Source organism: Zophobas morio, unplaced genomic scaffold (assembly GCF_036711695.1).
Source record: "Zophobas morio isolate AGI-343-1 ecotype UQ-CSIRO unplaced genomic scaffold, CSIRO_AGI_Zmor_V1 ptg000024l, whole genome shotgun sequence".
NCBI lineage: Eukaryota > Metazoa > Arthropoda > Insecta > Coleoptera > Tenebrionidae > Zophobas > Zophobas morio.
The window spans coordinates 3,797,114-3,818,284 of record NW_026972129.1 but is presented as its reverse complement, the minus strand read 5'-3'; the positions used below and the strand labels follow the sequence as shown (position 1 = coordinate 3,818,284).

At 35.2% G+C, this 21,171-nt stretch overlaps 1 protein-coding gene across 2 annotated transcripts; it reads right to left on the bottom strand.

The window, feature by feature from the left end:
- Positions 1-7,155: 7,155 nt before the first annotated feature.
- LOC135135414 (damage-control phosphatase ARMT1-like) lies at positions 7,156-21,078 on the bottom strand. 2 transcript variants are annotated; one of them, XM_064064458.1, is made up of 7 exons: positions 20,876-21,078; positions 20,692-20,816; positions 20,527-20,632; positions 14,853-15,085; positions 8,300-8,453; positions 8,082-8,244; positions 7,156-7,779 (listed from the first exon to the last, which is right to left on the bottom strand). In XM_064064458.1, exons 2-7 carry the CDS (start codon positions 20,763-20,765, stop codon positions 7,190-7,192), a joined length of 1,320 nt encoding a protein of 439 aa, XP_063920528.1. In that variant the 5' UTR covers positions 20,766-20,816; positions 20,876-21,078; the 3' UTR covers positions 7,156-7,189. The 2 variants fall into 2 exon arrangements, with proteins under 2 accessions (XP_063920528.1, XP_063920527.1); XM_064064457.1 differs by having other exon boundaries at positions 20,692-20,882; positions 20,938-21,078.
- Between the last annotated feature and the right edge of the window lie 93 nt (positions 21,079-21,171).

Genomic DNA, 21,171 nt, shown 5'->3' with positions numbered 1-21,171 from the left:
GGATACGCCGTTCTGCTGTAATAAAATCTAGAATAAGGTCAAAATCACACTAATATTACATCTGATTTTGTTAACCACATGAATATAATTTACATTAAAATAAGTTACAGACATTGTTTGAAATGTTTATTATAGTTCGAAAACAAGATAAAATAAATAAATAAAATGTGCAGTTTATAAACTTCAGAATTTTAGTTTAAAAATAATCATGTTTGAAGCTTTATTTTGTCTGTTCCATTTTATTGGGTGTATTGGGCCCCTCTCGGGATATAACACCGACATCAGTGCACCGACCCAACGTTCTTCAACCGATGGGATGATTTATTACTTCCGTTATGCTGGCCCTACACACAGCGATTTGGTTTTCGGATTTTCGGCTAGATCTGCACAGTTAAAACTTTTTGCACACAGAGTATTTTGTTCACGCCAGCATCAAAAATACTACGCCGAAGGCACTTCTTCAAGTGTTATTTTTTTTAAGATGTCATATTTGTCAGCGTTTCCAAAATTTTCTTCTTTGCACAGGTCAACTAATTTTTCGTAAACCCCATTTTAAAATTTTTGTTATTGTATTTTTTACTTTTTAATTTTCTAAGGCATGAAAAAATCCCATATAGGTTTCTATGAATTTATTAACGAAATCAACTGATAACTTGCGCGCCATTTTGTGTTAATTAACACCAATAGTGATATTATGATAATTTTATAATTATCATTTTAATGAAATTGTGTTCTTCACTTCGCGAACGACAGCAAACAATTTAAAATTACCGCTAATCAAGCACCTGAAAATCCATCTCTCCCAAATATGTCTTTCTTGGCACGATTTGTAATCCGAAGTCTCCCTCCACATGCAATTTTTCGTCGCCTGAGAACTTGTTTGATCTACAGACCAAAGCACACTCAGGCCAATATCGGCTTTAAGCGATTTATCTATAAACCGATATCCGTTAGAGTTGATGTGATACACATCCACTACGAAGAATTAATCCATTTCGACCAGACTTTACAACGAGTAAGTGAACAACGTTCTTGAACATCTTAACGATTTAATACATAATGTTCCCGAATGACAAAATTTACATTTTAAATTGTTTTATGAAATTGCACTCTCCAAAATTTGTCACGAACAATGAAATGACGCAATCTCCAAATTTTACAATAGTAAAATTGTAGTTTCGCCCCGTTTACGGTTTATGCATCCGTGTCGAGTTTTCACCTTAGACGTCAAGATTTTTGGAAAAAAAATCAACATTTTCCAATTTATAATGTTATGTATTTAAATTTTAAAAAGTAGAATAGTCCTGATCTTGTGATTTATACCTAAATACGCTATTGGGATTTTTCGGCTTGTCGATTTCTCGATTTTTCAACTTTAAATGTCTCAATTTTTCAATATTTCAATTTTGGGCTTTTCCGATTCCTCCATTCCTTAAATTTTCTATTTCTCGATTTTTTTATTTTTCGATTTCTCAATCTTACGATGTTTCAATGATACGATTTCTCAATTTTTGTCCTCTTCAATTTTACGGTTTTTAAATATTTCGATTTTTCAATTTTTCAAATTTTTACGTTTCTAAATTTTCAGTTTGCCGATTTCTAACGTATTTTTTTATTTGTCCTTTTCTGGATTTCTTGAAGTTTCGATTTTTCACATTTTCAATTCCTCAATTTTTCGATTTTTTAAGATTACGATTTTTCAATTTTGCTTTTTTAGATTTTCGATTTCTCAATTTTCCAATTTTTTAATTTCTCAATTTTTTGAATATTTCTTTCAGTTATGAGATTTTTCAATATTTCAATTTTTCGACTTTTCGATTTTTGAATTGATGGATTTTTTTGATTTCTCGCTTTTTTCCTTTTTGGATTTTCAATTTATTGTGAACTTTAGATTTTTCAATTCTGGGACTGTTTAATGCTTCGATTTCTCAATTTTTAAACTTTTCGATGTTTTAATATTTCATTTTTTAAAATTCTAGGTTTTTCGATATCTCGAGTTTTCAGTTCTTCTATATTTCAATTTTTCGATTTTTTGAATTTTAATTTTCGATTTTCCTGTTTTTCTTTTTTAAAATTTTTCGATTATTCAATTTTTTAATTTCTCAATTTATCGAATTCAGATGTTGTTTTGATTGTTCAATTTCTCAATTTTTCAATTTTTAACTTTCCTTTTCGGCTTCCGACTCCTCAATTTCTCGATCCTCCGATTTTTCGATTTCTCGAAGTCTCAGTTTTTGAATTTTTCGATGTTTCGATTTTTGGATTTCTCAGCTTTTCGATTTTTTTCTTTTGAGCTTTTCAATTTCTGGATTTTCCAATTTTTCAATGCCCCGATTTTTCAATTTTTCAAATTGAATTGGATCTCTCGATTCTTCAATTTTGTGATATTTTAATTATTCAATGTTTTAAATTTTAGTTTTTCTCGATTTTTTGACTTTTCAGTTCTTCAGTATTTAAATTTTTGAATTTTTCAAATTTTTGCGTTAAATTTTCAGTTTTCTGATTTCTCAATTAATCTATTTTTGACTTTCCCACTTCTCAAAGTTTCGATTTTTCAGTTCTTCAATTCTTCGATTTTTCGACTTCGCTTTATTGGTTTGTCGATTTCTCAATTTTTGGATATTTCTTTCAGTTTTGATATTTTTCAATACTTCGATTCTTTCATTTTTCGACTTCTAGATTTTTCTATTTTTTATTTTTGGATTTTCAGTTTTTTGTTTTTTATTTCAATTTCTCAATTTTTCAAATTTTTCATATTTTAATTTTTAAATTTCTAGATTTTTCAGTTTCTCGAGTTTCCAGTTCTATATTTTAATTTTTTAAATTTACGAATGTTTAAATTTTTTGAGATCTCAATTCATTGAGATTCGGATGTTTCGATGTTTTGATTATTCAGTCTCTCGCTTTATTAATTTTTCCATATTTAAGTTTTCGATTTTTCGATTTTGGCCTACTTCGGTTTCTCAATTTTTTGATTTTTCGACTTCTCCATTTTTCGACTCCTCGATTTTTTTTATCTTTTGATTTTTCGATTTCTCGATGTCTCAATTTTTGAATTTTACAATGTTTCGATTTTTCGATTTGTTGGTTTTTCGATTTTTTGCTCTTCGGTTTCTCGATTTTTCGATGTTTCGATTTTTGATTTATCCGATTTTTCAATTGTCCAATTTTTTAAATTCTCGACTTCTCGATTCGTTGATTTTTCAGTTTTTCGATTATTAAATTTTAGATTTTTATTTTTTTTTTATTTTTTGATGTTTGGATTTCTCCATTTTTCAGTTTTAGGATATTTTAACTTTTCAATGTTTTAAATTTTAAATTTTTCGATTTTTTAGTTCTTCAATATTTTTTTATTTTTCAAATTTTGACGTTTTGGGATTTCTCAATTAATCTATTTTTTTATATTCCCATTTCTCCACTTCCTAAAGTTTCGATTTTTCAGTTCTTCAGTTCTTCAATTTTTCGATTATTGAGGTTTTTGATTTTTCAATTTTTCGATTTTTTAAGTTTGCGATTTTTAGACTCTGCTTTTTGACTTCTTTGTTTCTCAATTTTTTAATTTCTTAATTTTTTGTTATTTCGTTCAATTTTGTGATTTTTCAGTTTTTCGATTTCTCAATTTTAACTTTTCAATTTTTGAAATTATTAATTTTTTTCGATTTTTTGAGTTTTCAGTTCTCTATATTTCAATTTTTCAATTTTCGGAATTTTTAAATTTTCGATTGTTCAATTTTTCGATGTTTCGATTTTTGAATTAACCGATTGTTCAATTTCTCGATTTTTAAATTTTAGATTTTCCAATTTTAATTTTTTTGATTTTTTTATGTTTCGATTTCTCGATTTTACAATTTTCCCATATTTGAATTTTTCAGTGTTTTAAATTTTCGATTTCGAGGATTTACTGTGTTACAGTAGTCATCAGTCATTACTCATCAAGAACGATTATTGCTGTGCGTTAAAATGCCTACATACTGATAAGCACGTACATACAAGACACATTTAAGGCTGTTTTAGTATAATTTTTGCAATTTTAAATTTATTTCTTGATGTCTAAATCGTATATATTTAAATGGTGATGAATATGTTGTGATACAATCTTAGGATAAAATGCATTTTAGTTTCAAAAATAATATGTATTTAATGATTTGACTACTGTTAATAAAAAAAAATACGTAAGAAGATGTTCATATTGAATTAATTTGGTGTTCATAGTTTGATGATAATCCATAGTTATTCTGGAGGCAAATTAGATGACTTGTTACTTATTAATTAAAGTAGTGGTCGTTTAATTTCGTATACCTTTAAAGTGGACGAAGGAACGCATATTTGTTAGCCATGCAGTTCATGGAAAATAGGTATACCGCGATAATATTAAATTTTTGTTACCTTAACCTTGAAACAGGTATGCACTACATATACATATATTACAGTAAAGTCTTCAACACGTACGTTTGCTTATTTTGTGACTGCTCCCCGTACAACGTACTGATTAATACGTCCGTTTACTACCTTATCGACATCACGTGCTTACGGACTATTTTTACCCCCTTTCGTAAGGTACCGCCACTTCATAGTGAAGCGAGTGAGATGTAAAATATATATTCATTCTTTTCTACATGGGAAAGTGATTGTCCGTATAGGTTGTCCAACTATAATATACTTAAACAATGGTATTAGTAAGGAATGTTAAAAAAAAATTACAATGATGAAAAGAACTGACACCAGCCAAGTTGAAAACAAATTAAACTGTTCACAAGCACATTATTTTGAACATCTGACCGTGTTCATCTGAAATTTGTACTCCCGAAGTTATTAGTCGGATTAAATGAATTAAAAACGCAAAGTAACCAAAATTTCGTAACACCACACTACATCAACAACGGTAAGAATCTACATGATGTTAAATTCAATTTATCAATTAATTAAGACTACATCGTGAATCGAATTACCCATCACAGAAATAAAAAACACATGTTAAATACAGTCGAAATCACAATAATGTCCCTCGGTACACACTTCGCTGTGAGAAGAGTGTCCGAGAATAATTGTTCAAAAAATCCAGTCATAGACCACATCAATGATAACACAAAATCAGTTTGAAATGCCTTTGGCTCTTTGAATTCACGATGACATTTTAAAGGGCATCAATGTTTAAATTTAAACCTTGGATACTGCAAATCATGGTACAAGAAGACATTTTATGTGACGTCATGTGGATATCATGACCGCCAACTTCCGGCTTGTTGCATGTTCGCATAAGTATCACTATCAACGAACGATGCCAAATTTTGAAGATATGTTATTAGCATCTGATTTGAAATTAGCACCTTCGAAGATAAGTTAATCCATGATTAAAAACTGTACCGAATCTTATCCTCCGAGTCCTTCGAAGTTGTCAGAAGAGCGTTTCAAGCATGGTTTTCAAAGCAATGTGACGTTATGTGGCTAGTGCGCACTGCGCAAAGCAGACGAAAACTCATCCACCGGATTAGCATACCATGTCTTGTTGTACCACGCTGCAAATTACTATTTTAAAATTCTCAATTGAGAATCTATTAATTTTAAATAATAACTTAGGAAAACCATCCATCCCTTTAGACATATCACAATTCAATATTGTGAAATGTTGCATGTCTCGCTTGTACAACTCAACATACATTATACGGTTAGTCCTTGATTCAGAATTTAATTTCAATAATATCATGAATCTAAGTATGCACTGCTGTGACATTCTCAGTTTGATTAGCAGCATTTTTTAAGTTTCAAAAATGATGAGGTATTCCTTCACAAACGATATTAACCTATGAAGTGTGTGATAAAAACAATTGATTAGCTATAAACCTAAACGCACAGCAATATTCAGGACGAAGACATCCTACCTATTATACTCACAAAATTTTTAAACAAGTTGAAAGTCTTTGAGAGCAAATTGGCTTGTAAATAAACGTAGGAGTGTACAAACTGCGTATTCCCAATACAACATCACCGGACGACACAAGTAGGCAACCGAGAAAAGATACGCAGCCTGTATAGTCCAGAGGTCCAGATGGTCCAGGCGTCCGCTCGCCCGACAAGTGGGTTCGATACCCACTGCGGCTGTACATTTTTCCTTCACTTACCACATTTCTAAAGCAAACCTTACCTACTATAGCTTTTGCCAATATTAAAAAAAAACACCACTTGTTGATTTCAGTTGCTAACAAAAGAAACTTCAATGGTGATTTTCATATTATACTGTTGAAACTACAAAAGACGTCAAAGTTGTCATCACGAAACACGAAAACGTTAAAACCCTTCGAAAATCTGCAATTGAGTATAACCTATATTTTTGTTTTTCCCCCACATCAAACTCGAGATTTAATACTAGAATGATGTCACTTGTATTTTCCAGGTAGAACGCAGTGTTGGTGTTTTTTTAATTTTGGCAAATACTTTACAAGACAAAGAGTTGGAAGGCAAAAGTTTCCTTAACTGTTATGTAACATGTAATAATTGTACCTTTCAAAAATGAAACCTCCCTTTTGTAAATAATTATTTATCCTTTTCCAACAAATGTCAAAGCTGATAATTTTGCACTAGTGCAAATATCGATAATTTGCATTAGTGCAAGATTATCGCTGAAATTCATTCTTGCTGGTCGTCATGCAGAAATGTAAATGAGTTCATTGGATCAATTTTTTTGAGAGAAATAGTCGGTTGAATTTTTTATCAGCAAAACTGGACGCACTATTTGCCATGTTAAAACAACATGTTGATTGTCATGGTAATCGCTTTTAACTTTGTTTGTGGAAAATCACCAAGGTTCACTGTCAATGCGCAAGTATTATCATGGCCGACTAGTATAAAGATTATGGCCTGTCCAAGAGGTACCATACGTGTTGCCATCTATTAATAATTACACTTAATAATTTAGCAAAATTTTAATTTGATTTGACATTATGAAACTTCAAAACGTGTAATGGTCGTTTGTTTCGGTATGAATGCCTTTGTGCCTTTCAAAAAGTGTTAATAATTCTTTTGTCGTTTTTTAATTATTAATAGATGGCAGCACGTATGGTACCTTTGGACAGGCCATAATCTTTATACTAGTCGGCCATGGTATTATTTCACTTGCGTTGAAAGGTACTTAAACATCAATAAACAAACTAAAGAAAATACAGTGTCTCAACATTTCCTTTAATCGCATTCATTATATTGGTACAATTTTTTCACAGAATTGTATTAGTCCATAATCACCCGTTTCCATCCATTTCTCATTGACTGCTTCTACTTTTTCTGCAATTCCTGCAGCAAGTCCACAAACAATGTCGGCCTTAATTGTTCGAAGCGTACATAATTTAGAAGGATGGAAGTTTTGCAACCCGCGCTCGATGGGTGTAGTCGGATCCCAATTAATTTCCCCAAATAATTTTCTGTAGTTTAAATCTCCTTTGAATATTACTAAATCAGCTTCAGCTAGTTTTTTATAAAGTGAACGATTCACATCGCGCATAACTGAGAAATCAACTGGTAATGTCCAAAAGTCATTTTCAACTAAAATCCATTTATTAGTATTTACATAATTGGTCCATTTTTCTCCCAATTTTCTCAAATACTCATTAGTATTATTTTTGAGCTGATCTAGAGTCCAAAAGAAATCATGAGTCATCACATCAGAAATAAACCACGGAACTGTTTTCACATAAACTCTTATTGTTTTTGCTAATTTCTTTGAAATTAAATAATCAGCTAAACATAGATCCGTAAAAACTTCATAACCAGAATTATCGAACACAATATCTGCAAGAAAAGGTAATCATAAAATATTCATATACAGTGGCGGTTAAAATAAAGTAGGACACTTTTCTTTCCCCATTGTAAATTTCAAATTTGTATTGATGTTTAAATGTCATTGTTAATAAATACCTATTCAATTGAGTCCAGTCTACACAATTAAATTTCTTGAAAAAATCCTTTCAAGGGATGTTCTACTTTATATTGGCCGCCACTGTATAGATTTTTTATGCAGTAAAGAAAAAAAACATTCGCTGAAAATGATGCATCTCTTTGTAAAAAGTATACAATATATTCTGAAGAATTACCTATTATAGATAAATTGCCTTGAGAAACGGCATCCCATATTTTTTCAGAATGATCACATAATATATTGGGTTCTAAATTCTGCAAATTAAACAACTCTTCAACGTCTGAAGTCAGTTCTCCATTACTCAATGATAAATCACATTTGTTACCCCACAAATTAATCTACAAATAGCAGAAGTAAAAAAAAATTGATCACTGTTCACTGTATATTATGTACCTTTAACAAATGAATAAATTCATCTTTCGACGGCTCTTCTGATCCTTCCAGAACAACTAAAAGGTATTCTGCAAGTTTAGACATTATGGACAATGCATGAAAGTACGAGTCACGTTTCTGTGCCAAGAAAGGGTCGTAGTTTTTCAGAGTTTTTCTGAAAAATAAACAGATACTGTAACGACCACTAATTTCCTCGTCACTTCATGAAAATAATACGTGTTTCCTTTTTAAGCGATGTAATAATGAAAACAGTAATTATTCACAACATATGTATAAAATAACCTCATTTGACATACACCTTGTAAAACTTTTATGACTTAAGTGGCTTAAGCCAAAGCACCCTTATAAATCCAACTGGCTATTGTATTACTTAACTCAGTTCACAGCTCCATTATGCCAACAATGGACAGTAATAATCCTTGCGGTTCGGGTTCACAAAGCTTACAATAGCCAGTTTGACTTATAAGGGTGGTTTGGCTTAAGTCTCTTAAGTCATAAAAGTTTTACAAGGTGTATGTCAAGGAAGGTTACTTTATGTACAGTAAAACATTCGTATGCTTGTTGTGCGACCGCGACCCAACGGGGGTTGGTTTATGGTTGCGTCGACTTCCGCAACGCCGTCGAGCGAGCTCGCGTTATAATACTTATATTTTAACTCTATTTTACTCCAGATGTGCAAAATAACATGCCTCTAAACAACTAAGGTCTTCGAATACTCTTATTTTTTAGAATTGTTTATAAAGCATATCTCAAAAAATTAATGTGGCAGTTTGTACTATACATGAAATAAAAAACGGCTTATTTAATTTTCTTAACACTCAGGACACACAGTACTAGTACTGTTGCTATTGGCGTTAAATTGTAGGTGCTGTTTAATAAACCACTTTTATTATTATTTCAAAGTACCTATAGGGGTTATAAAAAATAAATTTGTAGAATCATATTTTATAATTTATCCAAGACATTGGACTTACTAACGAAAAATACATTAGGTGTTAAGGCTAACAGTAAATCAACATTTACATTAAATAAAGACTAGGCAATTTTATTCCATGCCTGGATAATTAGTTCCTCAGTAAAGAAAGGTGGTCAAAAGATAATTTTACTAAAAAAACGCTGTTTGGTTAATATGATACTGCAGTACGTTTCTTCAAACTTCATATTCTTCCATTTCCTGTATATGTGGACAATTTCTTCCAATCTTTTTTAGGTCAATGCACTGAATGAATCAATTTGGAAAATTTTAATTTTTCACAAAATATTATCATTTCCTTAAACACCAATGATTGAATATTCGACTAGACAATACTTGCGTGCTGCCCACCAAATTTTAATAGAATTCCGAAACTGAATTTATTTAATTCATCGTTTCAAAGACGAAATAAGTTATTTCTGAAACTTTAAGAAAATTAAAGGATTAAATATTTAATTAGCTTTCTATAAACCGGTCCTTATTAATGTTTTACAATTTAACTTGGAAACTATAAAACCAATTTGTTTGATATTTTGAAGCTTTGAGGTTATCAGACCCACCACAGGCCCGGAAACGATTGGCATTATTCAGAGAAGACTTCTATCGTTACAGGAACGAAGACCAATAAATTATATGTATTGATTAAATTAAATATTATTATCATTGTTATTAGCAAGAAGTTATCATGAACAAACTGCTAATTGCAATTCATCTGTTCATCCACTGCAACGACTTGATGAAAATGTAAAAAATAGTATGCTTCTCTAAGTGTGATTTATTAATTTACTCCTGTTTCAAACGTACGGATACAGGTGTTCGCAAAAAATCAAAATTGTACAAAAAAAAAAATACACCTGAACTTATAACTCACACGATCATTTATTTTGAAATTTTGCAGCGATTTAAAATTGATTGTAAATACGGTAAACTGCTAACCAGAACTCATGTTTATTTCTTCCAAAACATAATATCATCTCAAAATTTATAGTACACCATTCTTCACTATTTATGGTATCACATTAACAAAAAAAAGGTCTAAAATTAATTAGACATCACCTCTCTCGCACCTGAAAATACGGGTTCTTCAAAAAATTATAAAACTAAATTTTGTGGATTTATTTTTTCATAAGTTAAAATAAGATATGTGTGGACTGCAAAATTAGAGGTAAATCCGCATGCTATGCATATGTTTCAAGTGAAGTCTTCCATAACAAAATTTTGTGATTATGTCATCAACTTTATCAATGACACATATCAATTTGAATAGGTGTAATGCCAACAATAACAGTAGTGTATAGCCAAATTTTCCAGAAAATCGGGTGAATTGTTCTTGATTTGACCAATTAAATAGACTGCCTCATTTATTAATTATTTGAGTCACCTGTATAAGTAATTCTAAAAAATATGAATGCATTTGTAAACCACAAGTATAGTGTCATAACATTTTACACATTTTAGACTAGATTTATTCATCAAAATTTTGATATGACGTAATTATTTTTTGGAATAAATTTTGATAAACGATTTACAATGCTTTGGCAGTTTCAAATTTAAATTGCAAAATGTTTGTATATAATTTTGTTTTTTGCAAAATGAAACCAAATAAACACATGTATTTGATCTATGGCCAGCGCGTTTGCGTTCAATGAAGCGCGGCGCGGCGTATTGAAAATTTCGTACGGTCACATTCGAATAGTTTTAAAGTTTTAGTTAGTCTGATAGAAAAGAATAAATAAATAAAAAAAATATACTCGAGGCTAAAGAATCTTTATAGGTATACTCGTAAAAAATTGTCCACTCGTGGATACCGTCCAGTGATGTAAAGCCGTACAAACGAATTTTAATCATCAATAAAATACCATTTTGAGCGGTTCGTATAAAACGTTTTATACATTATGGTATTTTAAAACTTAAAAATGTGGTTACGTGTAGGTTTTCACACAAAGATATTGAATATAAGTATACATAGAGTATGCTGTATGCCTTCCATACTATCAAAGTGTGACCACATTTCCCGGGTGAGACAACTAAAGCGCCAGAGGTTTATTCCTCTGCCCTACAGTGGCTGACGAGTTTCAGTTTCACACAATTTCAAGAAAAACAGAAATATTGGCTTTTAAACAAAATGTGTGGTTAATACACTTCCGACACGTTCGTGTATTTAGTCTTTGTAAACATCCACTAAAATCTAGGACAATGACAAATGTATTAAAACTAATAGAAAGCAGTAAAATCTAGTTTCGCCACTGACCCGCTCAACCGCTTATCCGTCCATTCACGAACAAAAAATAGGGTTTGTACATGTGCGATACAAAACAATGAGCACTGTACTCCCTCTTTATACATTAAAGCTCCTTGTTTTCACATGTGCGCGGTCCAGGCGCGTTATCGGGATTAACTCATTTTACATAGAGACCCTAAAAAAGGACCTCTAATTTTACAAACAACTAAATAAGATTTTCAACCGAATGCAGAAGAAAAGAGAAAAAGCTATAATTGACATACAAAAGGCTGCTCAACTATTGGATTCTCGAAATAAAGGAAGATTTCTTAGAGAATATGATAATATTGTTTTAAATTTATGTTAAGCGTCATTTGTGAGGTTTAAATTAAACGATAGAGATTCCATCAAAAATTCTTGAAAAAGCTACAAAAGCAAAAGAAAATTTAAATTTGTGGGCGTTATAAAACCATAACGCCCGGTAATCTCTCTATAATTCTCTGACCGTTTTTGATTTGTTTTTGTGCCGCATTTTTCTCGCCGCCACTAACCCCGAAGTCCCGTGACGTTAGCATTGGTGACGTAGCAGGATGGGCAAAGAATACCAAGTTCGAACATATCCTGCTCCGCTGGCTACGTGGGTGCAGCAACTGCAGCATGTTCGTCGCTCGGCCGAAACCGATAGGGAGACGAACTTGGAGAAGTTAGCCACGTTAGTGATGATGATGATGCCAGCGCTGGCGCTGTTCATCTGGACAGCTTCCACCAGCGCCGTTCACCTGCACAGCCCCCATCAGAGCTACGTGCTGTTCGCCGGGTTAAGTCCCCCGGTGTCCCATCACGGCTTCCCACCCCGTTAGAACTTGCTCGTTCTGCCTCTGGTGAGACCTCCAGGAACCGAATCGACGAGCCAAGTACATGGACGTACAAGGAACCGCCCCGTCTTTCCCCATCGCCCCCCACCGACAGCTACGAGACCAACCGCGCCGTCTCCGATTCGCAAATTTCAACCGCCACTGCCGAAATGTCCGTCTCTCGTGCCACTACCAGCGCCGACACCACCCCATCTGAGTCCCCACATATTCGTTGGAATGCCCTGGACCTAGTGCGCAAAAGCCATATCCATTTCGATGGAGAGACCGACCCCACGGCGTTTCTGCATCGCGCCGAAGAGCTCCAGGAGCATTTTACCGTTCGGCCGGACACAATGCTCACCGTGCTGCCGGAAATGCTCACCGATAAGGTGTTGGGAGTGGTACCGGAACAACTGATCACTCACTCTGGTACTCCTAGGACAACTTCGTCGGGAAGTTCCGTGACTTCTACATGCCAAACTACGAAGAAGTCCTGGAAGACCGTCAAGTGTCGGAGCTTCGGAGAAACCGAACACTACCGTTCGTTCTGCTCGAATCCCCTCGACTTGTTTTGGTCGAGGTGCGGACGAACTGGAATAATGTTGAGAGATTGTTCCTGCACCCGGAGAAACGAGAGAGGAGGGCCCCATCAACCATCGATGAAAGTCCAACGAAATTCTCGCCGCAGGCCGAGAGTGACAGTGCATAAGTACAAAATGGCGTACCGGTCACTGAGAACAGTTTATATTCGTCACTCTTGCGCGGTCCATGCACCAGTTTCTTGGGAAACACACAAACGTCGGCACCCGTGTCCACCAGGAACTTAGTATTGCTGTCGCGGTCAGTCACGAATAGGAGACACATCAGGTCCGGATCCGTATGGGCCATGGCGACGTTATCCCGTCCGCAGGAACGTACGACCTTGAGATGAAGATTGGCGACGTCTCCGTGACCGTTCGTGCCGCCGTTTTTCCAAGTCTCGCCACAGCTATGGTTTTAGGTATGGACTACCTGCTTGTCAACGCCATCGCCATCGACATCCCCTGAAAAGTCTTACTGTGGCACCGCCGACCCCGCAGTTCCGCTCGTTGTACAGAACGCCACCATCATGCCACCCCTCAGTACACCGTCAACTCCGCGTCCGTACAAAAGAGTCAAGCAATCCGTTTTGCCCAACGGCCGATCCCAGCACCGACCGAGAAAACATTAGCCTTGTCGACGTGTACCATGCCTCCACCGCCTAAACACCGTCGACCGAACCTGAAATTACAAGCGTGCCAGTCCGTCCACAGCACCTTCACCAAGGAGTCCACGACACTGCTGTCTGAACCCGGAACTTATAGTCCACCATGCCCGCACCGCAACTCCATCTTTCAAAAAAAAAGAAGTTACACTCCTTTTTTCACCGACGAAAGAGGGGAATGTAACGAAGCGAGTTTTTGCGGACCGGAAACTAGGACGCATACCAAGAGTTGAGGGCTTGGATTTTCTGTCTGTTGCGAACCGTTTTTCGCCGCCCCCGAGCAAAAAACCGTACCGCCGCCACCGTTTTTTTCTCTGTTAACCGCAAGAAACCGAAACTGTTGAGCATACGTCGTTTTCCGCCGCCGCGCCCCCCTTCCGTGTCGCCGCACGATTTTCCGTTTCAGGGTTGCGCCCCCCAGCACTAGGGGCAGCCGTCCCGTAGGAAGCCGCCGTCCCGGATGGAACGCTCGTGTCGGACATTTTGTTCTTTTTTCTTGTTTGTAATTTTTTATTTAAGGTTAACCGTAAGATTATTTTAGCCGTGTAGCTGGTGGCAGGGAATAAAAATCCGATTATTGTTAAAGATTCCGCCATCTTATTTCTTGTTTCCGCGGGCACTCATGAGACCACCTGGAGATCTAAAGCGCCACCCCTAGTGGCGTGAAAGTGACTTCGTAGCCTAGGTCGGCCAGACGTGTTTTTTTTTTCAGCGGCACTAGTCGGCCCAGGGCTTGGCACTGAGGCACGCCACCTCCACGCGACATCAGCGAAATTCCGGACCGTCACCGTTCGTCCCTGGAGTTTCGCCGCAATGTGATAAAACCGTTAATAATAAAATATAGTCGCCACACCTGCGATTTTCTGCGACTTTAATATATGCAAAAAATTATTTATTCTTATTTTTGTATATACATATGTCACTCCAAATGAAGTGGACCACCTGAAATTTGTTTCTTATCGAAGAAGCTCAATTAAAAAATATCAAGTTTTATAAAACAATTATAGCAAACAAAAAACAATTTTTTGTCTTACAATCCGTAATTGTACTTGTTACAACTGCCCTTGAAAAATATATAGTATATTATTGTATCATTTATGTGTTTATCAAAAAAATGAAGTATTTTAAGCACTGTATCATAAAAATGTTAACAATCGGAACACGATAAATTAATGTGATACAACAGTTTTATACTTTCGTTGCAATAGAAAAAATAATTCGTGGCCCATTTCACTTGGATTTATTCAGGTGTTGATACTTACGTCATTTCAAATGCCTCCCGCATTCTTCTATACATATAACACTCAGAAAAAAGCCATACCGCTGAAAAGAAAGTGACGTTTCCTTCCTTGTTACACTGTGCCGTTATATAATCATTATAAAATTTTACATCGGCAGCAGAGGAAGAAAGTTTCCTAAATGATTTATTGGTTTGCACTTCATATTTAAGCTTAGAAAGTTCTCCAATAACATTTTTAAGATCTTCTTGGCTCCCCTACAATAAAAATAATAATACTTTACTAACATAACATATCAGCGGGTACAAAAACTTTGGACAATGCTGCTTTTTCACATTTTTCCATAGAACAATATAAATATTACAGTTATTGACACATTTTAATCTTTTTATTTTACTACGCACGAAGTTATCAATATCATTACAATTGGAAATACGCTTGTTTGATAATGTGGTCGAAATTCCAATTATTTCAGCGAAATAATCATCGGAATACTTTAATTTCACTGCTAAATATCATGCAATACGTCCTTACATTTGGTTATTTGTACTATAATATTCACTTCCAAAATATAGCTTGCTCAACAAAATTTGAAGTTTTCTGAATGCTCAATTGCTGCATCGGCTGTAAATCAAACACGATATTATACCGATAAAACATAAATATCTCAATACTGTCCATGTATTTCAACGGAGGTGCTATGATCCCAGATCATGATCTGTACTAGTGATCTAACGAATATTCGCAAGTTTCTTGACATTCGCATTCGTATTCGCATTCGCAAAATTCATGCGAATATTTTGCGAACACGAATATCAGAATATTAGGTAAATAAAACAAAAAATATGAATTTCTTCTAATTTTATTAGAAAAGCTTAACGTTTTTTATAAAACTGACTTAACCTAACCTCACAATTATATGTGGAATAATCAGACTATAGCACCTATAGTTTAATATTAGGTAATAAAGCTTTTACTTAGTTTTGCAATGAAGAATTATTAATCAGTTAACACACTCTAACCTCAAAATTCACTTATTTCTCTTTTCAATCTGACAAGCGGCGATAAATGTATGGGTGCGACTCGCGCGGACAGTCAACTGCAATATTTTAGTCATAGACAAATGACGCTAAATTTAAAAACTAAATATTCGCATTCGCGAATGCCCAAAAATTGCCATTCGTTACATCACTAATCTGTACATATCTTCAATATGTTAATATGTTCTGGTGTTACGGGGACCATAACGTGTTTGAGTTCAAATCTGAAACATTTGGTACATTGCTGTTAAAGATTAAACTTTAAAATAAGCAGCAATTTTGTACAAAATAACCATGTTTTTCCAAGAGTAACCAACGCAATTTCTGATCCACGTTATACACGGATTATAACGGGTGATCAAAAAGTTTATATTATATATTGTGGTGACCAAATTTGATTAAAATTTCGCACTGAAAAAAACAACGGCGCGAAATAGCATTTGAATATCTTGAATTTGAAAAAAAAAATAATTAAGAAAATCGTTAAACATATGCAACTATGTGCAAGTTTAGTTCTTTTCTGGTAGTTGGTACTTCTCTTACGAAATTTCTGGGTGGTATCTAGTGAGAGGGTTGGTAGAAGTTGGCTTGCTTCCTAGAGGGATGAGATGCGTCACTGTTGTTTGTTTGATGTGAGTGAAAGGACGCGGTAAGTTGGTTTGGTAGTTAAAAAAAAGGGGAGGCCTTTGTTTAACAAAAATTAATTGTAACGACGACGAGGCCACAGTTTCCCCAACAAACGTAACTAATTATTACCGTTTTTCCAAGCAATATGCGAATTTCCGATGGACGCCAATACGTGGTGTAAATTTGTTTTATTGTTTGTAAATTCACAGTTCATGTTAGGATTTTAATCGTTAACTCGTTCTAACACAATTTAACAGTCATTAGATTGCTGTAATTAAGCACTTGCTAGGAGATTTCATGAAATTCACTTAGTCAGGACTTATTCTTTGTTTATCAAGTTATAAATAATATTTCTGAATGCTTATACTTAGGTGTTACATTATAACACTTCTTAATTCCTCACACAAGCATGTTAATAGTTCATTTACGGCAGTTAAATTAACCTAACGTTGTCCCACTCTTGGAAAAGGATCGTGGAAAGTGCAGTAGAATTCATAATGCCGTGGACTGAGAGCCTGGGGGATCATTCTATACTGACCCCAAATTTAAAACACATCATTGATGTAAAAAAAAATCTTTTGCAAATTGGTGTCCAATTTTAATCAAATTTTAATTAGACAATGCGTCGAACATATTTATTTATTTTACTGACAATTCTAATTTTAAGTTGTGTGAAGGTTTGTTTTCGGAGTTTTATTATACTGATTGAGGGTGCAATTGGAATTTTCATAAAAAATGATATTATAACGTTTAGTTCGCTTTCGTTCCGAATCACCCTGTGCCTAGTGCAGCATACATACCCTCTCCGTTAATGGAGAAAAGACGAAACTAATCCTGTTCACCAGGAAAAGGAAAATTGGCACACTACAGATGCCAAAAATATTTAACACAACGCTTCAACTTTCGGACGAAGTCAAATACCTGGGAGTTGTATTGGACTGGCGACTGAATTGGAAGAAGCATGTAGATGATAAAGTAGAAAAGGCACGCTCGGCTCTTTGGCAATGTCGTAGGGTGGTGGGAAGGTCGTGGGGTTTAAATCCCAAGATCGCCCTCTGGATCTACACGGCAATAGTCAGACCGATGCTGTGCTATGGAGCTTTAGTTTGGTGGCCCAGAGCCAGACAAAAAACAACAGCCCTGCAACTTGAACACGTTCAGAGAATGGCGTGTCTCAGTGTTACAGGAGCAATGAGGACCACTCCCACAGCGGCTCTGGAGACTCTTCTTTGCTTAGCACCTCTTAACCTTTACATAGAGGAAGCGGCAATGACGACGTCTCTAAGACTTCACTCTCTGGGAGTATGGAACAAACAAGGCCGCACAACGAAGCACACTCGGATCTTAACGGAGGCGTTCAACAGAATACCCTTGTTAAGGATGGGTTGTGACCGAATGGGCGCAAAATTAATATATGAGAAGACATATAGAATATCAATGAATGATAATTCAGAAGGACGAGCCGACATAGATATCTATGTCGATGGTGCCAAAACAGATAGTGGTTCAGGAGCCGGCATCTACTCCGAACAACTGAACGCACAAATCAGTGTACCTCTCGGCACCCACACGTCTGTCTTACAAACAGAACTGATGGGAATAATGCTGGGAGCTAGAATCATTGCTGAACGTGAAATCGGCAACAAATCAATACGCATACTTACTGACAGCAAGTCTGCACTACTAGCCCTGGACAGCTGTATGGTTCGATCCGGGCTGGTTTGGGAGTGCAGACAAACGCTAAAGTATGTAACGCAGAGGAATAGTGTGGAACTTTGTTGGATCAAAGGACACAGTGGCAACGAAGGAAACGAGAGGGCAGATGAGATGGCGAAGCGAGCCGCGCGCATGCCCTTCTGGGGACCCGAACCGGCAATCACGCCTTCGGTCGCCCTCTCGAACGAACTCGTAAAGCAATATACCCAGAGACGCCATGAGCAGATATGGGTGAAGTTGAGCAGCTGTCGGCATAGTAGAGCTTGTATGGCGACACCAGACCGTAAGTTGACGAAATTTTATCTCTCACTTTCAAGGGACAAACTGCGTAAACTGGTAGGATTCCTTACGGGACATTACCAGTTTAACAAACATCTATATACGATAGGGGTGGTAACAGACCCAATCTGTCGTGGATGCAATGAAGAAGAGGAAACAGCTGAGCACATTCTTCGTGAGTGTCCAGCCCTAGCCTCCTACAGGGAATCCATACTAGGGGACATCTGGCCTAGTATGGCAAATATCAGGGAGTTTCCACCCTCTGCATTACTCAAGTACATTCAAGAAGTTGGGTGGCTTGACGAGTAGAGGAGCGGGAAAACACCCTGATATAGACTTGGGGAAGGTACAATGGGCCCAAAGGCGAGGCCTAAGTGCCGGCTGGCTACGGTCAGCCCCCATAAATTAAGAATCCAGAATCCAGAATCCACCCTGTGCCTAGACGCCACCGTTTAATCTTTGACCAGCGCGTAGTGATCTAGCTGAGACACATTTGCTTATTGGCATATTGGCTAGTATTCCGCATAATGGCGCTCTGTCCTCTATATTATACTCATCTCGGAATGCTAGAGGGAAGAAACAACGGACTCTCCTAAATGTGCAGCGTTACCGATCTATTTCCTGAGAAATTTGGCTCTAATAGTCCATATACAAAGCGTCCTTATATCACTGATTCACTCTGTGTTGTAAATACGTACGCAAATAAATGCTTGTTATTTCAAAGAGTCTTATGCTGAACCTCGACGGGCCCAAGTGGCATAGCATAGATTAAACAAATTTATAAATCGTTTTGATTCAGAGTTAGTTTATAGAAACAGATTAAAATAATCATTCTATTAAACAATCACTGGCGAGTTAAGGCTTGATTCTGAGAATTCAATTCACTGAATTTGATCACATGATCAACGTATGTACGGTTAAGTTAACAATGGTTTTAAACTTGCCTGTAACGTGATTACAGTTATATATTTATTTATCAAATTGTATTTGACTAGGCATCAAAATATTAAGCCACTGTTCTCAAGAATTTACATGTTAAATTTTGTAACAAAGTGGCGCTACATATAGCTAATTTTAATAAACAAAAACTTGTAATCACTGTATATATACCATATGATATACATTACATTATATGCAAACTATGTGAGTAATTTATTACAGACAAACAGAAACATACAGTGCATCTTTTTTAAAAGTGGCCATGGGATTCCCATGTTAAATTTTACACTCCATGTTAACTCATGTTCTAGTAAAGATTAGAGTTGAAATTTTTACTGGATATAATTTGGGTCATCTTTTGTCGAATTTATTAAAGGTTACGCTTTAAATTAAAAGATTTTTACTTGGCAATTTTTGCCGGTAATATTGTAGACAGCCATATAAAAACAGACATTTATCTGACTTCTAAAATTTCATTATTCATTCAATTAATGGTGTTTACTGACTGAAATTCGTCAATATGCCGCAGTACACAATTAAAGAAAATGGTCCCTAGATACATTAACGGCTTATCGCAATTGCGCAAAATTGTGCTTCAGCATTCCCACGCCTTATACCCGGCAAAAGCACAATTGAAAAATTTTATGCCAGGTTTAAAGATTTTCTTTATTTATTTTTGAATTTCATCATTCTGTTTCTTTTCTAAAAACTGCAGTAAAGGCGTTTAATGATTAAATTAAAATTATGCTGTCAAAAATGACAAATCACAACCTTTTACATAATATGATGTACTTAATACTTTTTCACCAAAATGTTTACTATTTAAAACACAAATTAACAATTTACTTCAAAAAGTGGTAGTGGCAATTAAAGTAGAACCCTAAGGCTATGTCCACCGCAAAAGTCATCTCTGGGTTTTGAGCCTAACTAAAGTTAGCAAGGGGTCTCAAATTTAACATGGGAATCCCTATGACCACTTTTAAAAAAGATGCACTGATCTTCGCCTGTTATTGAATTGTTTGTTAATTTTACCATTGAGCTAAATACAACTGATTGTATTAACGCTACATGGCGCCTAATGAACTGAATGCACTTACTTCACCATAATCTTTTCCTATTTGTTCTTTGTTTCGTACAAGAATATCAATAGTTTGGGTTAGAATGATTGGCATTCGATTTTTGACAGTATGATGAGCAAAACTCCTAAAAATTGGACATACCTATTAATACTTCTGTGTAAAGGAAATTATGTGAAATCTTACCTTTTGTAAAAGGCTGTTAGGTGTACATTGCGTGGTGTTTTTAGATCTAAACTTTGTGGGTTACAATCACACATTTTCGTAAGTCGAAATATTCTGTTGAGTTGATATGCACAATTAGTTTTCACCTTAAAATTTGGTGTATCTCTTGCTTATTTATATTTTCTGGGACTATACCAATACTTACTCAAATCCTATAACAATTAAAATCTGCAGCGTAATCATTTACACAAATTATCACAGACTAACCGTATGATGATTATTTAACAATTTTAAGGTCAATAAGGACGACATGCTACATACTATTTGTTAATTTTGAGGTTAATAATACCTAGACATAATAAATACATTTGTTGTCAGATGTCATCGATGTCATTGCCAAATTGCCATGATACCACAGAACAGATACCATGGAATTTTTTGTAGAATAAAACCGGTTATTTTTGTGCAATAGCAAAATAACAGGTATTTTTAAAACGTATC

Coding starts and splice junctions, on each gene's coding strand:
- LOC135135414 (XM_064064458.1), bottom strand. CDS start 20,765: ATGTGTGATTGTAACCCACAAAGTTTAGATCTAAAAACACCACGCAAT. Junction 20,633..20,691: donor CTAACAGCCTTTTACAAAAG/GTAAGATTTCAC, acceptor TCCAATTTTTAG/GAGTTTTGCTCATCATACTG. Junction 8,454..14,852: donor CGGGAGGCATTTGAAATGAC/GTAAGTATCAAC, acceptor TTTATTTTTCAG/AAAAACTCTGAAAAACTACG.